Genomic DNA, 21,603 nt, shown 5'->3' with positions numbered 1-21,603 from the left:
TCCTCCACCTCCTTTTGAAAAAGAACCAAGCAGAGAGGACAGGAGGAAACAATGAAAGACTTTGAAGATTCAGCCAGGGCTTCTCTCTAAGCTCACCCAGAGTAAGTTATTTCCCAGCCTCTTATCCCAGGTCAGATTATGTTTAAAACCCTGCTAATGGTTAAACTGTGGAACAGCCTTAAGTAAATCTGATCTAAGATCTGTAGCAGGGGCCTGCCTTGAAGAGCGTCACCAGAGCCCAGTGAGTGGGGAGGAGGAGCCGGACCAAAATTCCACTGCATGTCCCGCCCCCTCTGCGCCCTCTCAGCCAATCACCCCCCCTCTCTCCCAGCAGCCTTTGCCTGTGCTGCTCCAGAGCAGCCTGAGCTCAGCCAACCGGCTGGCTCCTTCACTGCTTACATCACTAACTAGCCAGTTCCCTCCAGCAGCAGAGAGCTTCATTTTCTGATCTGCTTTTGTGCTAAAATGGAGGCTGGCCTCTCGCCCTGAGTGGATCGCCTTCCTGGTTGAGGTTTAGATGTTGACATGCAATAAAGCTGGAGACAGGATGGTTGTGGATGCACCTAATTCCAATGGGCCTTTTCAGCCGGTGGCTCTTATGCACTTCAGAGGTACGTAAAGACAAATTATTCTTCCTGTATTGTCCTAGGGAATTAAGGGAGAGAGAGAGAGAGAGCTGTGTGCTGCTCTGCTCCTGTTCCCCTCCACTGGTTACTGCTTGGTTAGTCAGCATTCAGACGTTTGAGATAAGATCCTTTGTTTCTTTAGATAGGCAGTTTGGAAAGGAGTGCTATTGTGTTTGAAAGGGGACTGAGGAGTGGTTATTTGTAAGGCTTGTGTGCATAGCTGCGAGACAAGGGAGCTGCATAAAAAGCTGGTTTTACTAGCTAGCTACCCTCTCTCTGCCCATCCCCCCGCCAGCCTAGTGATGTCAAAGGAAGTGAGGTCATAGCCTAGGGAAGGGTTTTCTCCCTAGTTCTTCATGTGTATGATTGTATTTGTGTGTCTCTCCATTTCTGTGTGTGATTTATGAATGTAGCCCTTGAGGAAAACCTAGAGAGAAATCAAATATTTGGTATTTTCTTCGCTGGCTCATCTTCCCCATCTCGCTCTCGTCTCACTGTACTGGCCCAGGGTTTTTGTCACACTCCAGTTCATCTGGGCACAAATTGGCCAGAGTGTGTAGGCTGTAGACAGCCACCGCTCTGCAGCAGGCAGCCCCCTTCCACCTCCCCACCCTTTTCCCTCGTTACCCTCCTCACTGTGGACGACATGCCACTGCTTAAAAAAAGCCTTGGGCGCTTTCAGAAGGCATAAAACAAGACTTTTCTGTGTCTTCCACAAAACACAACATGGGGAATGAATAACAAACAATCTGAATGTGTCTCATAAGTCAATGCATGCATTTATCAGCAAAACACTGCTGTCAAAATGACCCAGCCATCTTTGACAGAATGAACAGTAATGTCTTAGGATTACACCAGCGGACTCGGCCTCTTAATGTGTGTACAATGTACGCTGTCGTGTTTGAAAGGCCAGGCCTGTTACCACTGTATTCTGGTGCAGCCCAGCGTCAGATGAAGCCATGGGCAATTATTGATTACACTCTTTTGGAGCCACACGGGCGACTGCATTGAATGACAACTCAGTTGGTGAACAGTCAAACTCTCCCTCTCACCCTCTGTCTCTTCTCTCTTCATTTGTCTCTATCTCTCTGGCTCTCTCTGGCTCTCTCTGTGTGTTTGTTTGAGACACAAGATATAATCTCAATAATAAGGATTGCAAAGGACTACTTCTCACCAATCTTAGTCACAATGAAAGGTCCAAATTGTAGCTGTGAACGTGTCTGCCAGTATTTACATGTGGCAGTGATGCATATCTTTACCTAATTATAATCAACACCTTCTTGCAAACAACACAGAGATCCTGCAGCCTACAGTTTCTGTATGTCCTGGATGTGTTCAGCTACAATGCAAACAGTTTTTACTGAATAGAAAGGAATAGCCAGACTAAGGTTACAGTTATTTGCTTATATGCCTTTAACATTTCATTACATTGTTCTTCTACATAGCTATTAATAGTTATCAGTTGATTTTTACATTGATCATAGCACACGGTAAAGTCGATAAAGTACTTTTGCCAAACCAATACTAACTCCAGTCTGGCGGCTGTTTTGGACTCACTGTTCATTTGACCCATGTACAGACAGAAGTAGAGACTGCGGTCCCAATGTGACTTCAATTATTTATTATCTTCGATTCTTAACCGGGGCATGAAGTTAAATCTTGCCTCTGTCCTCTAAGACACCACACTCACATGCGTGCACACACACGCTTCCTTACCCTCGAAGGCTTCTATGAGTTGCATTAATAGGAGTCACATTATGGTTAACATCAATATCACAACACTGGGCCTTTTATCTGTTACACAACAACCCACTGGGTATTTTAGGCCTGTACAGAAACTTTATAACACATGCAGACAGACTTATGTAATCGGAGCAATGCAAGTCTGACATGGTCAAGGTGGGCAAGGCATGGGAACACATTCCAGTCCAGGTTCAGGTCCCACTGCAATGTCCCAGGACAAATTACAAAATGCCTGACCCCCCACAAGCCTTACGCTAGAGAAAGACGGCTCAGTGAAAGAGTTTGGTGTTCAAACACAGTGAACACTGATCTAATCATCCTGTTGCTGTGTTCCAGTTGTCTCTACCAGTCCGGGTTTAAACTGCTGCACTTCAGTTGCCCTGGAGAACTGCACTTCATGAGCAATATAACATCGAAGGGTCTCATATGTCCACTTTGGAAAACAACTGTTGTTCACAACTCAATATTTACAAAAAACACGCGATTCTGGTCCAAGCTGAAAACTTCAGTTGTTTTCCATAATGTGGTTTCCTTTGGCACCAATGACGCTTTTGTAGAGAATATGACACTTTTTTTCAGGCGGCGGATCTCCCATTTTGTCCCACTACTCTTCAAGTAGAATAATACAGCGTTAGAATGAGAATCACATTTGCTTACACCATGTGATCTTCACCTGGAAGGCATGTGTTTGACTTGGCCTGTGTCTTGGGTGAAGCTCGCTCTCACTCTCACACGCGTTGTTAAACAGCAGTGCCGGCGCTCGTAGTGTTTTGCTGTTGTGACAGTGACAACACCCTTGGCTGTCAAATCTTTATGGAAATGACCAATAATGGCAGCTCACACACATTAGCCTCTCTCCTCTGGAATTCCCAACCTCTCACTGTCATCAAGATAAATTGGCCGACTTGAAACTGACACTGCATTAGTGTGTGTGTGCGTGTGTGTGTGTGTGTGTGTGTGTGTGTCTTAGCCAAGTCTCCATTATGTCTGAATAGGATATCTCTCTTCTTACCTAGAATCTGCCCATTTGCAAGATTGAAGGAGTGTGTGTGTGTGTGTGTGTGTGTGTCCTCTACTCTATCTTATGCCGTTTGTCCCTCTTTGTGTTTATTCTCTGAAATTAGGGCATGTGCGGCTGGGACTAGTTGGACCCATTATTTCCCAAACAGTGTCTATATATCAAGTTCTTCCTACAGTGTGTTTTCCTTCTCATTATTATCAACACTGGGGTTTCTTTCCTTTTAAATCGGTAAAATAAATTCAAGCCAGGTTTGTGTATTTGCTCATTCACTTCACTCTCACTGTATCAAGCCGGGGGGCAGCCTACCATGCCATAATTATTATTAGAGGCCAAATTTATTTCTCTCAGGAATAATATGGTTAGAATAATGGTAATTACAGTGAGAGTATAGTTTTTATGTACATTTTAGATTCATGTAGTATGTTTGTGATGACTAAATGTTTCATTTCTCATCATAAATTGCCTATTATTTGTGCTCTTTCCTCAGCTGAACTCTGTCCCATTGTCATAACTCATAATTTGTCTCATAACCTAATTTGATTATCTTTCTAATTGGTAATGACCGGCCCACAGGTCACCGCACAATCAGAATAGTTGCATGAAGGGGGATTCATCTTTTTTATCTTTGGTGTATATGGCAGGTAGGTACATCTGATCTGATTTGGCTCTGGCGTCAAGATCCTCAGCATGATCAGACAGCCTGGGGCCTCAGTGGAAAGCCCAGTTTCAAAGCCACGCCCTTTACTGATTTCTTGTTACGGGGTGTAGGAAACACAGCCATCAATGCACTGGTTTGATTGGTTGAGGTTTGATACCAAAGATCTCCACAGACCTCTTTAACCTGGCACTAAAGATTAGTGTGGATTTTTTTTTTTTTCATGTAAGGGTGATGCAATTTTACCCCATTGCATGGCTACATGTCCTTTTATTGTTGACTGTAGTGTGGATATCTGTAGACCTGACTTTGTTTAGACGACATTATGTATGGTAAAATTAATGCTTTGGTGGATATCTGCTAATAGGAGGCGGTTCTGGCTGCAGAGATATGGCAATTTACATCCCAATGTAAAGCTAGGTGTCATACATGTGCAGGCAGAGCTTGCCAGTACATGAAGGTACTAATGAAGGTATAGATATCAGTCTTTCCGGCAAACCAACCAGCAGTTTTAAGGCTGTTGGTGCATTGTGAATCACACATAAACATTTAACCACTGACCAAGTGAGAGCATGTTGATTTGATGGACCTCTTATGTGCGTCATATGCAGCTGCTTCTGTCTGCCAAATATACCTCCCCGCCTCCCTCTGTCACCCACACCTGAGTTTAGAGAAGGAATACCTTCACATTATGAATTTGCCTATTTTTACCACGGCTCCAGCCAGGGAGGCAAGAGGCAAATTCAGGTCACTCAGTCAGGAAGGAGACACTTCACTTCATGCTATCAAATTTCATAACAGTGTGCAGCACTTGAGAAAATCATTTTCTAATAACCACCTCTGTTCTTTACTGAGCAATATCTAATTAATGAAGGGAAATAAAAGTTCTGTTATTGTGAAACTGTGACTAACTATGAATTTTAACATCATAGTTGCAAATTTTCGCGCAACTCCACAAACTCTTTTGTGTATTCAGAAAGAACAATACGTTACCTCCACAAGTGCAACCTGGGAATGTAGAGAATTTGTGCTCGTCTTTACAAGGCGCTATGTGTCAAAATGTGCTAGAAAGTTTCTACATTGGCACTCATTTAACGGAATGAAAGGCATGATTGCATTTTTAGCATTTCCTATTGAAATCAAAATTACAACCAGCTGGAGCCAAGGTCTTCAGCATGCCACTAGCAGTACTCTTGGTTTCAATGAGGTAACAGCAATTGTAGCTAGTAGACCTGCACAATATGGGAAAAAATATATTGTAATTTTGAATTGCAATATGATAAACATTTGAGTTAACAGTTCCTTGTAAATATTAGTAGTGGAAAATCAACACCATGTAAAATACCAAGAAATAAATGAACAGTAATACTTCAAAATATAGTATATATGAAACAAATCAGATACTGTTTCACAAGCCATTGGTGTTGAATCTGAGCTTGGGGTGCACTTTATTAGTTTGTTGGTACTTGGTGACTATATGCATTCATCATCCAGCTCTATGGCATTGTTTGAGGTGTTGAATATGTTGGTTGTTTCACCTCATGTTGTCTCTACAACTGTCTGACAGTGCATCCGCTCTCTTGATTCCAAAATACTGTCAAAGGTCTGATGTTGAATTCTCCTTTGGGGCCAACTCGTCCTCAATCACTGTAACATGGTTACCAACAACAACGTCCTCCTTAGTGCTTTTCATTTGTCCCAGTTGGCTTCTCTCCTCCACTCTTCCCTCTATCTAGCTTCCTGCGCAGTGTGTGACGCCTAGTGGTGCACAACTCCCAAATTTCTGTAGTCTATTCTAACTGTGGGAGTCGCTGGACTTTATTCCTTGACTCCTATAGATTAAACCATAGGAAGCTATATATGAGACCGCGGTGTATGCAGCACCCAAAATACTAAGCTGTGGTAACTCTATCGTGAGGGAATAGCCTGAAGCTAATTCATGTAAATTAAGAAATCTGAATAATGTTTGCACCAGTGTACCTTTAAATAAAAGTAGCCATAGTATACACAGGTATTCACAGGCATAACAGAGCAGTGAGTGAGCAGACTACATATGCAATGCCCACTCCCTTTTGAAGTAAAGAGAGAAGCCTTTATGTTGAGCAGGTGGTTAAGAGTTCTGCACCTTGACCAATTAGCTATTTTATGTTTACAGGCCAAAAAAATCATTGGTTGAAAAAGTGGAATCGACAGACACCAAGACTCCACTCTCTTCAGTTTCGACCGCCTCTCTTTCCATAGGGAAACAGTGGCTCAACCAGCATAAATCTGTTTTCCTGGTGATCATGTGTACTGGCCATAACAAGTTTGCTCAATCGGTAACATTTAAAAAATAATAATTAAAATAAAATCACAGCCTCGTGTGCTTTAGATATTACATGTTCAGATCGTGATTACATTTTTAATTCAATGAATCATGCAATCCTAATAGCCATTTTTAGGGTGGCTGAGGGACACAGATTTTTCCTCAAATGTGACTTGCAAAGAAAGATAACAGACTAAAATTCAAAAGGGAGAGAGACACAAGCTACATCGAAGTTGTGTCCTATAACTATATAATTATGGTGTCACTATGTGCCATTACTGTGCCACTTGTACATAACAGATACAAATTTAGAGTAACGGCAATGGTTATTTCCTCTGTGTGTTGTCATGTGTGAAGTGTTGACTCTGGCATAGATTGTTTGTTTACAAGACTCTACTCGAGCGCTCTGGTGGAAACCAAGGGAAACAGGAAGTCTTCAAACCACTATGGACAAACATAACGACAGACTTCTATAGCTGTGTTTCGTTTAGAAGAATATCTTTTTTTAGTGTGTGTGTCCAATGGCGGTGACTATCCCAAACGCTACACTGTGACCGTTCACCTAGTTCCCAAATCCCTCATCTCCCTCTCCTTTTCCATCCTGTCTTGTCTCCCGCACACTGCTCTGTTGTTATCATCTGCCCGCGCTCTCAGCCACTGCTCCTCCTTTATCCCCATCTACCAGTCTTTATTACTCATTTTCTCCTTTCCGCCTGTCTTATCGCCCCATATTTCATTTTCTATCGCATCGCTATTTTCATCCTTGACGCCGCCTCCTGGTCTCTTGTGTTCTCCCTCCTTCTTGACGCCTCGCCCTGCGAACATGGCTCCATTCCCCTGTATTCTCAACCCCCTTATTTCGTCACTACCGTGCCCACCTTGCGCTTTCAACCCCCTTTCAATTGTCCCTCGACTCTTTTCTCTCTGTTTTGTTTTTCCCCCCTCAACCCACCTGACTCTCTCCTCTCTGCCTCCTCAGATGTGGCCCCGGCGGAGCAGGAGAAGCTGTTCATCCAGAAGCTACGGCAGTGCTGCGTTCTCTTCGACTTCCTCTCCGACCCGCTGAGTGACCTGAAATGGAAGGAGGTGAAGCGGGCGGCGCTGAGCGAAATGGTGGAGTACATCACCCACAACAGGAACGTCATCACAGAGCCCATCTATCCAGAGGTGGTGCACATGGTCAGTAGAGCTGGAGGCTGGAAGCTGAGCTGAGGGTGCAGCTCAATCATGGATTACACCGGGATAGATTGGTTTAAAATGGAGTGGAGGTTTAGACGAGGCCTTCTGGTTAGGGCGGAAGAGCTGGAGGTGTTAACAGCGTTGTCACCACTGCAGATTGTCTGTGCACGAGATTTCTTCAGCTTTCCTGAACTGATTTGTTCAAATATTTAAGCCTACTGTTGCTATTCCAGCCATTTTTCTAGATTGAAGTGTAGCAAAAGCCTCTGAGGAAAGAAAAAAAAAATCAAAATAATCATTTTCACTCCAATTTTGTCTTGGAAGGGGTTAAAGTAATAATCCACAACATATTCATGTAAATAAATGGCCGTTTTGCTGCTCTCTATTGCCCATTGATATAACACAATAGTGATTCAACCCATATCCTGTTCATTTTATATTTGCTATTATAAACATCCACCGGAAGTGATGAGTTTTACATTTCCCGCAGCAGCAACAGTGGTTTGTTTGGAATAAATAGAAGGAATACCTTACCTTTTACCTACAGTGACTCAAACTTCATCAACAGAAAATCCAAGGAAACAGACGTCACAGTATTGGCAACACTGTTTGATTGCAAAGTGATTTCTGGGAAGTGCAGTGCAGAAACACCACAGCAATGAGCGCTTAGCACCAAAGACGTCTCCAAACTCAGATCTTGTGGATTACCATCTCATCAAATTCTTTACTGTTCAAATTTTGGAGTTATAAGCATAATGAAAACACACTATGGTCTAGTAAGATATTCTTCCTCCCCACAAATACTGACATTGAAGATCTTTATCTATTCTATTATTCACCATGAAAGCCTAAATAACAGAATTGCTACTGAGAGGGTTATGAGGTTTTCTTGTATAATTTCCCTTGTTGAATTAATGCATAGTCATCTCCACAGCCTATTCAGGTTTGTAGCACATCATAACCCAAACAGTCTATGTACCTTGTAGCCCTTCTTTTCAAACAAGGCTCCCAGTGTTTTGCTAGGCCACCTGCACTGTCCCATGATCTGTCTGGCAGGGAACAGCAGCCCACAGGGGAGTCAGTTGACACTCTGAGACCAGAAACACAACACACTTGGATTATTGTGGGACAAACCCATAAAAACCAAAGGCCGATTGCAAGGACATTAACCCAGAAATAGAATTTGATTTGGAATACCAAAGATAGAACGTTTAAGTGCCTTTCATGAACACAGCTAAAAAAAAAAAAAAAAAAAATGAATGAAATTGTTTTAGGCAGGCAAGTATATTGTGTTATTCTGTGGAACTGGAGTGAGGAATAAAAACCAACCACACAGATTTAAAAAACAAAGAAGGATTTTGTATCTAAACCTGAGACTAACAATTGCTCGCTCATGATTAAAGACCTTTTTAACACAAGGGCTTGGAGCTGATCAATTTGGCCTTGCCCCTCTCATAAAGTACTGCCCTTTATCAACTTCATAAGCAAACTTTAAGCTTGAAGCTGCAGGATCTATCGCATGGCCTCCTTTCATCCTGGCAGGCAGTGCACTCCTGTACTTCAGACTGTGTAGATACTCATCCTGAAAGGAGCCTGTAGACCTTGCTAGCATAAATAACACTGGTGCTGTGACTTGGATTGCATTGATTGCTCCGAAATGGTGCATGGTGTGAGTTAAGTGGAGTGAATACAACAGAGTTTATGAGAAGTAGGTTAAGCTCTCTTGTCAAAAATGCTATCCTTCACCAAATGCAAGAGCAGTCTTTTGAGTTGAGTTAATTGTTGGCTCGGCCATCTATTACGCTGGCAAGCATGAGACTCATTAATTCCAGAATGGGAAGAGTCTCACCCTGCGAGGAAGTTATTGTATTAGCTATATATTATCAAGAAACATTTGTAGCCTATTCTGGGTAGAGCTATTGGTAGGACTTTGTAAATTTGCCTTTCCTTATAAAACTAAAGCCATCTGTACACAGAGTATTTATACCAGATTATTGATGGATCTGATCCGGGTTTGATTTCTGTGTAAAGATGTCAAGCCGGGGAAAAGGGAGGTTAGCCTCACAACCTAGAGGAAAAGCAGGAGAAAAGCCAGACCTGACCCGGTTTTTGTTCTGTGTAAAGTAAAGCTGGAGAAATGCCTGTGCGTGTCATGGTAACCATGGTAACCATCTTGCACCACAACAAGCGCCCCATCACCTGTGCGTAAGGTGGCATGGTAGGTGAAGTGAGGTGAGGGAGAACAGCAAAAACAATCAATGCCAGGTTAATAGAGACTTGATTTTGATTCAAGTAGGTTAGCAAAACTAGAAATGTTAACGGAAACATCTTGAATCTACTGGATGTGTAAATGGCCTAGTTTGAAAACAATATATGGCATTTTTAGCTGGGTCAGCTGTAAAGATGGCTTAAGATGGGTCTGTTGTGTAGAAAGGGACTACTAGTCACTCAAGATGTTTTTTTATAACCCGATCAAGACGTACTCTATGGTGAAAACCACACAAAAAAATGGAAATCAACTTCAAACGCAAACTTGGGATGAGATAGCACACTGTCCAGTGGAATAAACATTAACCTTTAATAAATAGATATTTTTTAAAAATGGTACAAACAAAATGTGCCATCACTCCTGTCTGTATATCCCCTACGGCACAGAACAGTAGCTTACATTTGTCAAGAAAATGCTCACATTGTTCTAAACATTATTTTCATCTCTCTTCTTCCAGTTTGCGGTGAATATGTTCAGAACACTGCCTCCATCGTCCAACCCCACTGGAGCGGAGTTCGACCCGGAAGAGGATGAGCCCACACTTGAGGCTGCGTGGCCACACCTCCAGGTTGAGTGTTTTAAACTCCAATCATCTCCTACATTGATCTGCAATCTATATCACACTGTGGTACAAACAACCTAGCAATAGAAAAGTTCCCAAACATGGTTGATCATAGAATTAGACTTCTATAGCATTCTATATAGTTCTGTCCATATAATTGCTTATGATTAGAAAAAGAATGAAGAACAAATGAGCAATTCTCATATGGATAGACACCTGCACACCCATAATGGAAGAAAGGAGTGAAAATAGATGTATACAAAACAGCATTTCTGAACTGACCCCATTTGCATCATCAATGAGCAATAACTATACATCAAGCATACTGACTCACACTTTGCATGAATTCTTCATAAATGTGGCTCCTTCCCAGTATTCATCTCTCTCTGTGTTTTTTCTTGTTTCTTTCTGTTCCAGCTCGTCTATGAATTTTTCCTTAGATTTTTAGAATCCCCTGACTTTCAGCCTAACATAGCGAAGAAATACATTGACCAGAAATTTGTAATGCAGGTAAGAAAAGAATATTTTAACACCGCTCTTGCCAATTAGCTGAAAAATGTGCACCCCCTCATATATCAACTACAAACCAACTTCAAGCAACACGATGAAAAAACATGGCAATGGCGGCAATGCATTTCCACAAAAAAGCCTTCATCAGAGCATGCTGCCACTCCCATGTTTTTTCCTTGCCAGTTAGCTCTTTTCATTCAAAAGCAAACAATATTTTTTCACATTATGATAAAATCGAATTTGATGAATCACTTTTGTTGCGCTGTAGCTCCTAGAACTATTTGACAGCGAGGATCCCAGAGAGAGAGACTTCCTCAAAACCACCCTCCACAGGATCTACGGAAAGTTCCTGGGGCTGAGGGCGTACATCAGAAAACAGATCAATAACATTTTCTATAGGTGAGTGCCGTCCCTCCTGATGCTCTGCCCGTGTTTTATAAAACATAAATGCTGCGTGAACCGACTTCCAAACAATTACATAAGATAGATGGATCATTTCTGAGTCATTTGCTTTGCTGACAAATAAGAAATCTGTGTATTGCCGCTGAAAAACGTCCCTGTCTGTTTCTATAGGTTTATCTATGAGACAGAGCACCATAACGGTATAGCCGAACTACTGGAAATACTTGGAAGGTATGGCTCTTAACTAAAGTCACAAGGTTTAATACTCTGTCATGAATAATGAAGCTTTAATGTCCCTATGGGTTTTGTGCAGCTATTCAGTTATATTCAATAGTTCTGTGTAATCCTGCTTTCATTTCTACTTATGTGACCATCATGATTACAGAAAGGAATAAACCATGAAATAGCATTTGACTTCAGTTTTTTTTTCTTTAGTTTGTCTTAAACGTGATAGCCTCCTAATTGCCAGCTGTTGTTTTCCTTCTCAGCTATTTCACTGTGGTAAACAATTCTTCAAATTATATCCTCATGGTTATTTTTGTTTATCTGACAGTATAATCAATGGATTTGCCTTACCACTAAAAGAGGAGCACAAGATTTTCCTGTTGAAGGTTCTATTGCCTCTGCACAAAGTCAAGTCACTCAGTGTCTACCATCCACAGGTAACATCAGTGTGTGTGTGTGTGTGTGTGTGTGTGTGTGTGAGTCTTGTTTGAAGTCTTACCCTGTGTTACCTTGAGTTTGCTTGTGTGTGATATAAAATGCATGCTCCTTTGAAGGTTTTCCTAATTGAATGTGTGTGTACGTGTTTTGCAGCTGGCCTATTGCGTGGTGCAGTTTTTGGAGAAGGACAGCACTCTAACCGAGCCGGTAGGTCAGATCAAATACGGTAGAATATTTTGAATTTCTTTGCATGTTCAGTCATTCTAAACTCTGGCTGAAATTTTGACAGTCACTTTGATTGAAAGAACTTTGTGTGGGGACATTATTTGTTTTTTCTTGAAGATTAGAGGATGCTAAATCCATTTGTTGGTCAGTACAGCTGATAGTTTACTCCTATTTACCCCATAAGCCGCCTCCTTATTAACTGATTAGTTGTTCAACGCCATCATCTTCTTATTCTGCCGTCTCAACAGGTGGTGATGGCTCTACTGAAGTACTGGCCAAAGACCCACAGTCCCAAGGAGGTGATGTTCCTCAACGAGCTGGAGGAGATCCTGGACGTCATCGAGCCGTCTGAGTTCGTCAAGGTGCAGGAGCCGCTCTTCAGACAGCTGGCCAAGTGCGTGTCCAGCCCGCACTTCCAGGTAACCGACGGCCCGGATGAGTCATCGTCACGTCACGGGACACATTCACACTTGAAAAGTTACTTCTTATCTTGAGCTGCAGCTTTGCCAGTTTGTCACATTTTTAAAATGTAAAAAGATTCGGCTGGTCGATAGATACCCTGTAGTGGCTGGAGCATTAGCCTGAGGTGTGTGTGTGTGTATGTGTGTGTGTGTTCTCTGTAGGTGGCAGAGAGAGCTCTGTACTACTGGAATAACGAGTACATCATGAGTCTAATCAGCGACAACGCAGCAAAGATCCTGCCAATCATGTTCCCTGCCCTCTACCGCAACTCCAAGACCCACTGGAACAAGTAAGATGCCCAGCTGTAGCCTCAGTAGAGACGCTGTCAAAATGTCCTCACATTCAATACAGCACATTGCACACTGTGGTTTGTTCTGCTGCATCTCACAGGACTGACTTCAACCAGTCAGACACAATGCCTTGTTACAAAATACATCTCTTTAATCATAACTCACATAGTGATCTGTCTAGTGTGTGTAGATATTTGAGCGTTGCCACACAGTGCATTGTCCTGCGACATCAATAAAATAGTTCCCTAGAAATTTTTATCCCAATTTATAATTTAGATCGGAATTTCTTAGAGGCCTTTTATCATAATTCCTTCTGTTCTCTATTGCTTCAGATCACTGTTTCCTCAGATCCAGCGTCCATTTTATATGTGTGATTTGATTTTACTGCCTTTGGTGCGCAGTGTTAGGCTTGCAGGGGGAATAAAGGAGCACAGTGCCATTCAGTCACTTCAGGAAATAATTTTCAACTCTCTGGAGGCACAGATATACTGTCTGAAGCTGCTTTACATTAAACATAATTTAATAAAAGCACAGAGAAATGACATAAAAAATGCACTATTTCAAAATAAAAATGAATGAATAGCATTTACTACATCCAAAATTTCATAGCTTCATATTTATAGTTATTAAGAAAGTTGAAAGAGCTCTAGCTATGTGCCAAAAGTGGAATATTATCTTTAAACCCACGAGTGTCATTCTTTGAAACTAATTTTAAGGCTTGAGACTCAAGTTTTATGCTGGAGGACAACACTGGCATTTGCAGTAATGCTTATGTTTGTTGGAATTTGACTCTAGTGTGTGTGTGTGTGTGTGTGTGTGTGTGTGTGTGTGTGTGTGTGTGTGTGTGTGTTCACAGGACCATCCACGGCCTCATCTACAACGCTCTGAAGCTCTTCATGGAGATGAATCAGAAGCTGTTTGATGACTGCACACAGCAGTTCAGGGCTGAGAAAAATAAGTACGCACCATAGACTGCTCTCCCACTCAATGCATATTTTTACAAATGATTGTGATGACACACGATTGAAAGGCAATTCAATTTGCATTAGTGCTAGGTTTTCAATTCATCAGTGACCTCCTTGACACGGTTTAGTATAGTGACTGTGGGCTCGCTGCTTTGTTCAACAGAGAGAAGGCCAAGTCAAAAGAACGGGAAGAGGCTTGGATCAAGATCGAGAACCTTGCCAAATCAAATCCACAGGTGAGCAGTGACTACAATCATCCACACGCATCTTTTTTTTTTCCTTCCTTACCACCAAAGTGTGTGTGTGTGTGTGTGTGTGTGTTTGTGCATGTACATAATTATGTGTCTTGTGTTCCCCTCTGGAAGCCAGTTTTGTCGTTGGAATGCAGTGGCCTTTCCGTCTTACCTTGTTTAGGTTTGCTTAGACCGCCTTGTGTATAGTCTGAGTAGATATTTCATGTTTTCCATCAGCTTAGTCAGACACTGCTGGTAAAGATGGAAAGATCTGGTTGAGTGATCCTGCTCTAAAGTGCTTAGTTGTGGTGAATAGCATAACCTGAGACCTCTAACAATCTTTGACTAATTTAATTCCTATACCAGTATCCCCAACACTTTATGATCTGGTAACGCCATTTGATGTAATGAGTGGCTTTTGATTAATCAACGCATAATACAACTTCCAATAAATCAGTGGAAGTATTTAAAAAAATTTTCAATCCCTACACCTCAACTAAGGCTTATCAAATTGATAACTGCAGCACATCAGAGTTGCTTATTTTCATTTGTCTAAAGCTTCTTGATTCATTCTTCTTTGCATGCGACTGAAAGTCTTTTCTCCATCCTTTTGTGTTCTGTTTTTGTTCCTTTCTTTTCAACATAGTTCCTTATGTATGTTGATTCCTCTGACCTCAATAGTCCTGTAGCAATGGAGACGGATGTTCCGTTGATAGAAGATGTTCAGAGGTTAAAAAAGACAGTTGAGGAAGGAGCCACTCAGGTAAACCTGACTTCTCTCTGTCTCTATACATCTCTTCTCACAGTAACTAATGTTTATCTACGTTACCAGAGCTTGCAAATTCTTCTAATCAAAGCCACTTTGAGTAAAATGATTATTATAGTTGTATACTTTCTGTATACATTTTAGAGTGTCTTAGCAGGATCTGTACTAGTCCACAAAAGACCCATAGATAGCAGGAACCAGTCTGGCTAGGGCTGAACACTGGAATCAAGAGCTTTCTTTGTTGTTGTGCGTCTGCTTCCCCTTGCATGTTGTCTAAGTTGTACAGGACCTGTGTTGTTCTGTATGTAATTGAAGGCTGTTGTTTTACACCAACATTACTATTTTTATCCAGGTGTATGGCTGGCTTAGTATGCTTTGCTTTAACTCAATTAGGGTAGAGTGCCTAACTAGTTTTCCCTCTGTAGATTAGATTTTGATGTATATAACTGAGTTGAGTTCAAGCTGTTGTGTAATATCTGTAAATATATGATCAGAACAGGGATAATTTGACATGTAGTACATTCATAAATATGATGACATGAAAGATATGTTATAATTAAGTATCCTCTCTCTTCTTTCCCTCCCTCTGCCCCCTACCCTGCCCCCCACCTGACAGTTGCAGCGAGACCAGCGGAAAGAGCGGCCTATGGTGCGACGCAAATCTGAGTTGCCTCAGGATATCTACACCGCGAAAGCCTTGGAGTCCCACCGCAGAGCCGAAGACATGTTGACCACCCACGATGGACTCTAGGTCCTGTGACCTGCCGGCTCTTGGCTCAACTGCCCACCCCCCCCCCCCCACCCCCCATCTGCCCTACACATAGCCCCAGAGGCCTGAATAACTGGCTCTGGACTCTGTGCATCCCCATCCTCCTCGCCCGAGCGCCAAAACCACATTGGCCGCCTACGATGGGCTCTTGATCCCTCTCTCTCTCTCCCCCTCCGTCACTCTTCCCAGAATCCTTAGTTTCTCTCCACGTCCCTGCTGCCGCCCGTCCCCTCCTGGCCCTCGCCGATCAACGCAGCACATTCAGCACACTGGGCCTTTGACCAGTGCAGAAGCCCTGTATCCACCTCCCTCAGATTTCTGCTTTCTCAGGTGTTTTTATTTGGAGAGGAGCGGGAGCGTGTTTGTGTGTCTTTTAGCCCTCGCCGCAATTCAGTTTGTTCTCAGTTTATTTACTTCATAAGCTCCCCCCCGCTGAAGATTGTGTTATGATTCCCTCCCCGGCTTCCTTTCTCCCTCCCTCTCTCCCTCCCCCCTCCCCCTCCATCCCCCCCTTTCGCTCACTGTAAATGTGGAACCTGGGAGTTACGGACGCCGCAACGTTGGTTCCTTCATTCCTTCTTGCTAACGTGTCCACAACGGATTGGACACGGAAACATAGGGACTGACTGACTCACTGTCTAAGGATCCTCTTTTGGTCTCTATTTGGTTTTCTTTTCTGTCAAAGGGAACAACAAACTGCGAAGAGAGACTGTTGGGTAAATGAAAGACGAGACTCTTTCCTTTCATCTGTTGTGTATTTTTTCTTCTTTTTTTTTTTTTTTTTTTGCTCAATCCCAGGGACATCTTGTCAGTGCCAAGACTGTTGTGTTCTTTATGTTTGTTTGTTTCATGGGTATGTTTTTATCTGTGTGACTTCAACAGGGACACTCTGGCTAAATAACGGTGTCTGTTGATTGCCTTTTTGTTTTTGGTCGCTGATGTTTCAAAGACGCTTTTGTAGTTTAGCACACTCAAGACCAACATGAGGCCTGTCCGTAGCCTTGCAATGTCCAGGAAGATAGTGAGGAAGGGGGAAGTTGTCCCGTGGACATCTGACACTTTCCATTTTATTGTTTTGTGCCATATGCAGCTCTTTTATATGCTTACTTCCTTAAGTCCATTGGCAATATTTGCGAACCAGAACATAGTGAGGCATCGACAGTTCAAACAATGGTACTTTAAGATTACTAGATGGGGATGAAGCTTGAGATTTGCCCGCCGCTTGCCCTCTCATGCGTGGCTCACTTGTTTTTGAGTTCTTTCTTCACCAAATGACCAGGAAGACACACATGGTTAATGCGATTGGATAGGTAGCCTCCAAGTGGAGGTAGCAATATCTTGGGCTTGGATGCAGCAACGAGATGTCAGCCATCACCTGTAGATAAAGGTTGTATACTGAATAGAAACTGATGCTGAGAAGAGGTGGTGGTAGTGGGATGTTCAAGGTGAGTTGAAAAAAGAGAAGAGAGTGATGGCTTGTGTATATCGAATGGGGGATGATTCACTTGGTAAATGGGTTACTGTCGAAGTTCAGGTTTTTCTTTTCTGGTGAATGGGAGAGGAGTATATAGAGCTGACCTTTGTACTGGTGTCAACACGTAAAAACTCCATTCACTGTTGCTTTTTAGGACTCTTTAGTTAGTTAGGACCTCTGCTGAGTCACATTTCTTTCTAAAGACATGAAGGCGTATTGGTGCCATTTGCTATACAGATTTTTTTAATTCTCATGTATTAATAAATGAAAATAAATATGAAATATCCTTGATGAGAACTATTTACCTCAGTAACCATTACGAGTATATGGGTTTATCAGATTCTCAAAATGGAATCATCCAAACAACAAATGATAAGAAATGATTAGATTAGAAATTATTAATACACACAATTAAAACAAAGTCACAAATTTAACTGAAAGAGATCGACCTAAAAGCGCTTCCTCTAACCTTGAAGGATGTGGCATGTTTGTACCATTCCTAATTTCAGTCGTCTGGTTTCCAGCATGTTTATTATATTCGATCCTTCCCACTTAGGAAGTTCTTTCGGGTTGGAGAACGTAATCTATCAATCAGTACCATTGTTTGAACTAAGGAGATCTGCTAGGTTTCTTCATATTTGATGTGTTGTAGTTCTTCTCTGTCTTGTCCCTGGAGGTTAGTAGCCTGGATGTCAGTTTTGGGGATTTTTTTTAGCCATTCAGAACGACCAATGCTGAAACACACTGGCATCAAATGGCTGGAAAAAATGCCAGATGCTGAAAATAAACTGACATCATGACTCGGCTTGTTAACTGTATTAATACTGTATTTGCTTGAATGCAAAAAGATGTAAATTAAAACTACCATGTTAAACATGTACCTTTTCCCCTGGAGGAATGACATTCACCAAACTGATTTATTTCTGTTGTCAAGGTCATTGCATTTATAAAAGAGTCCTGCTTGCTAGGAAAGATGTTTTATGGATTTTATGAGTTTTATGAGTCAGAACTGTTTGAGGTTTATTTTAGTGTTGAAAAATAAATCACCCATGATTACAAGAGAGAGGATTTAAAAATGATTTGGTGGCTTTTTCTGATTCTGCAGGATCTTTGCAGCTCTTCTAGTTTTAACATATTATTTCCAAAATATGATAACTTAAAGTGTCCTTTTGTATGTGACCTGTACTATATGACTTCATTTAATATTGTATATATGATTTACTTTGTTTCATGTAGTGTTATATATCTAGATTAATTTTGTACAAATTGTCCCTCTGTACAGAATAAAACATCAATAGCAAGTGAAAGAAGTCAATCTGGCACATACCTTCTTGTTTTCCCTTTTTGGCTGTACTTTCTGCAACATTAGGAAATGTTCTGGTATATATGTTGCATCCATATTTCTTTTTCTATTAAAATCTGCAAAGTTTCCTCCCTCCTCTAAATAACTGACAAATGTTCATACCCATTGTGTGCTCCTATCACTGTCTTTAGTGGTGTACAACTATATAGAATGAATAAAGAGATTATTTGAATTTATATTTTCAACCATGCATCCATTTTGGCTTTACTTGACCGAAAGGGCACACAAAATAAATGTCTATTAGGAAACACTGTTACAATCAGTCTATAAGCTAGTATTAGCAATTAGGATATTGCATGAAAAATATAAAATGCAACTGTCAAAATCATGTAACACTGATTATGTGTGTCTTGGTTCAATTCATTGATGATGTCACTGTAGCAGGTAGCAGCTCAGGCACTGGGCAGTTTTGAACACAAGGGGGCGGTAGATAACAGGGAATGGGAATTTCACCAAAAGTCATCTATTATAAAAATATCTGCAACTCACTTGTTACTTATTCATCTCATCATCCTTCCAGAACTATAAATATGTTTGCATTAATAGCCGATCTGTTGACAGCCAAACAGTATAGTTTAGTTTTTTTTCACCCACTGACTTTCTTGCAGCAACCTAACATGAGCTTAAAGTGAAATATTATTATTTTTAAGAGCTTATATATGCTATTCTCTGGTTTAAGACAGGTAAATCAGAGTTTGTGAACATGAGCAACTCTTTCCCAACACTAGAAACCACAAAACTGACATTCTAATCTGTGATCAAGCTATATACCTATATAACTGCTCCATTGACAATAAATGGGGCGCTGACATAGTGATCCTAAAGAATTTTTCTATTTCACTAGTTTGTTTGTTTTTGTGTATTCAAAACAAATAAATGAAATGTATGAAATGAAAACAACATTGCGGTAAAAATAGTTCTAGGCAACAGCAAATGTAATCTATTTTTCAATGGTAACTAATGAAATGACTTAGGCGCAAACGAAGCATGATTATACACACTAACATGAGGAAGAGAGCTGTTCCATTTAATCATTACTGGAATTTCATTTGCTCAAGATGGATTGGTGAAAGCTGTTGTTTTTATTCACATGAATGCAGAACAAAACCTCTTCATTACTCTCCTGCATTTGCCAGATTACATTTGAAGGAGTAACGTGAGTGCAAACTGTAGGGAGTGACATTATGAGAAGCTGAGAAAAAAGGAAACCGTTTTTCATTACAACACGTGCTTCATGGATTACTTCCTGTTCCAGTGATTAGAATGAGAGGTTTTTTGTTGTTGTTGTTATTGTTGTTGTTGTATTTCTGTAACAGTTGGCTGTAGTAGCTTATCTCTCAGTGCGGAGAGAGTATTAAATCTTGATAGTACACAAGGTGAAGGTGAAGCCATGAGTCACAAAGGATTGGTGATTGTAAACCTGTTTATTTTCAAAAGGGGATGACATAAGGGTAACCATACATCCCCCTTTTCCAGCGACATTCCCCAGTTGTGGTTCCTTTTCCCTGGCTGACACTAAATACACAGTAGGGTGAATCCCAGTATTAAACTCACTCCAACGCTCTTTGAGCATTTCTAGTTCTGTTAGTTGTTCAGAAGTGCACAGCTGTATGTCAGGGTCAGACTGTATGCAAAATCATGAGTGAATTATTTATGATTTTCCCTGTCAACTTGATGCATATGTATGCATATGCATCAAGTGCATATGTCAAGTATGCACTTGCATACTTGACATATGGCTGTATGCACTTGCATACTTGACATATGCATCAATGTATGCATATATGCATCAAGTGCTTATGCATATGCTTTGGGCTGACAAGTGAATTCCCAGAAGCACAGCTCACATCACCTCACAGTCACACATAATATAATATATGAGAACACAAGTAGACCAAGGAAAGGTACATGTCAAGTCATGAATACTGCTTTTCCACATACAGTAGCATCAGCCTCTTTCTACTTATTTCTACGATATTGTAACTCAAATGGAAGTTATGCTTGCTAGTCTTAACCTTGTGTTAGTCTACTAACATGAGCTGAGCTCTCTTTCTGACAGATGACTGGCTTTTCCTTTGAGTAAAGATAGTCATGACTTTCGTTGACGGTCATTGTGGAAAGAAAAAAATGAATCGCCCCCTGGATCATAGGAACAAACCTCTATGTACCCTAAAGGGTCATATTTACAGGAACGACACCTCTGTAATGTCCTCAGACGACCGGGCCTTTCAGTACTTACTTGCTCTAAACCATTTCTACAAACAAATGATTTAGTGAAAGGCCACAGAGAAAAGGAATGTTTTGAGCCTGCTTTTAAAAGAAGTGACAGTGGGAGCACATCTCACGGCATCTGGATGTTCTTACAGACCAGTCCCAGACGACCTAAGAGGTATAGGTGGCTCATTTCCTAAAAGAAGGTCAGAGATGTATTTTTGCTTTGTCTGAGAGACAAGGAATCAAAGTGAGCCCTAATTTTCTGCCTCTTTTCCTTATAGCACCAAAGACAGTTACCTCAGTTTTGTCCTTATTTAGCTGAAGAACATTTTGGCAAAACCATTAATTTCCTCAATGCACTGAATCAGTGATACAGGACCAAAGTCACAAGGAGAAAGTGATATATAGAGCTGAGTGTCGTCTGCATAATTGTGGTAAAGAATGTTATTTTTCAGTATGAGTGGAAGCATGCAGAGGATGAATAAAAGAGAGAAAGAGAAAGATTTATTTGGTTGAGGATAGACTCAAGGTTCCTCCTGTGAGAAATATGAGCAGCATGTCATTACTCTCTACAGATGGAAAAAAAAAAAAAGGCTGCATTCTCCTCTCCTTCATCATCTTGGCCTTTATTGGAAAGGTCAAGGAAGAAAAAAGGATAGCGATAAAATTATTTCTTCTTTTTTTTTTGTTCTGTTCTTGCATTCTTCTACTTTAATTTGATATCAGGGCTTTGTTAAGCCCTGGACAGATAGGAAGCGTTGGTCCACTGATGCTTACTATCTGTTTTTTTCTGTCTGCAAGTATATCTGATGATTCATCATCATACTATAAAGCGAGGAATCTCTGTCTGTGAGTGAGTGAGAGAGAGTGTGTGTGTGTGTGTGTGTGTGTGTGTGTGTGTGTGTGT

At 41.2% G+C, this 21,603-nt stretch overlaps 1 protein-coding gene across 3 annotated transcripts; it reads left to right on the top strand.

Annotated features, from left to right (window-relative positions):
- Positions 1–466: 466 nt before the first annotated feature.
- ppp2r5ca (protein phosphatase 2, regulatory subunit B', gamma a) lies at positions 467–18,667 on the top strand. 3 transcript variants are annotated; one of them, XM_071925597.2, is made up of 14 exons: positions 467–611; positions 7,330–7,529; positions 10,256–10,366; positions 10,778–10,870; positions 11,139–11,269; positions 11,444–11,503; positions 11,826–11,934; positions 12,089–12,142; positions 12,409–12,579; positions 12,784–12,911; positions 13,769–13,870; positions 14,041–14,113; positions 14,757–14,873; positions 15,493–18,667. In XM_071925597.2, exons 1-14 carry the CDS (start codon positions 518–520, stop codon positions 15,625–15,627), a joined length of 1,578 nt encoding a protein of 525 aa, XP_071781698.1. In that variant the 5' UTR covers positions 467–517; the 3' UTR covers positions 15,628–18,667. The 3 variants fall into 3 exon arrangements, with proteins under 3 accessions (XP_071781698.1, XP_071781701.1, XP_071781700.1); XM_071925600.2 differs by having other exon boundaries at positions 14,792–14,873; positions 15,493–15,628; XM_071925599.2 differs by lacking the exon at positions 14,757–14,873.
- The last annotated feature ends 2,936 nt before the right edge of the window (positions 18,668–21,603 follow it).

The sequence above is a fragment of the Centroberyx gerrardi genome, chromosome 17 (genome assembly GCF_048128805.1).
Source record: "Centroberyx gerrardi isolate f3 chromosome 17, fCenGer3.hap1.cur.20231027, whole genome shotgun sequence".
Taxonomy (NCBI): domain Eukaryota; kingdom Metazoa; phylum Chordata; class Actinopteri; order Beryciformes; family Berycidae; genus Centroberyx; species Centroberyx gerrardi.
The sequence above is the reverse complement of the archived record's forward strand: the minus strand, read 5'-3'. Positions and strand labels throughout refer to the sequence as shown.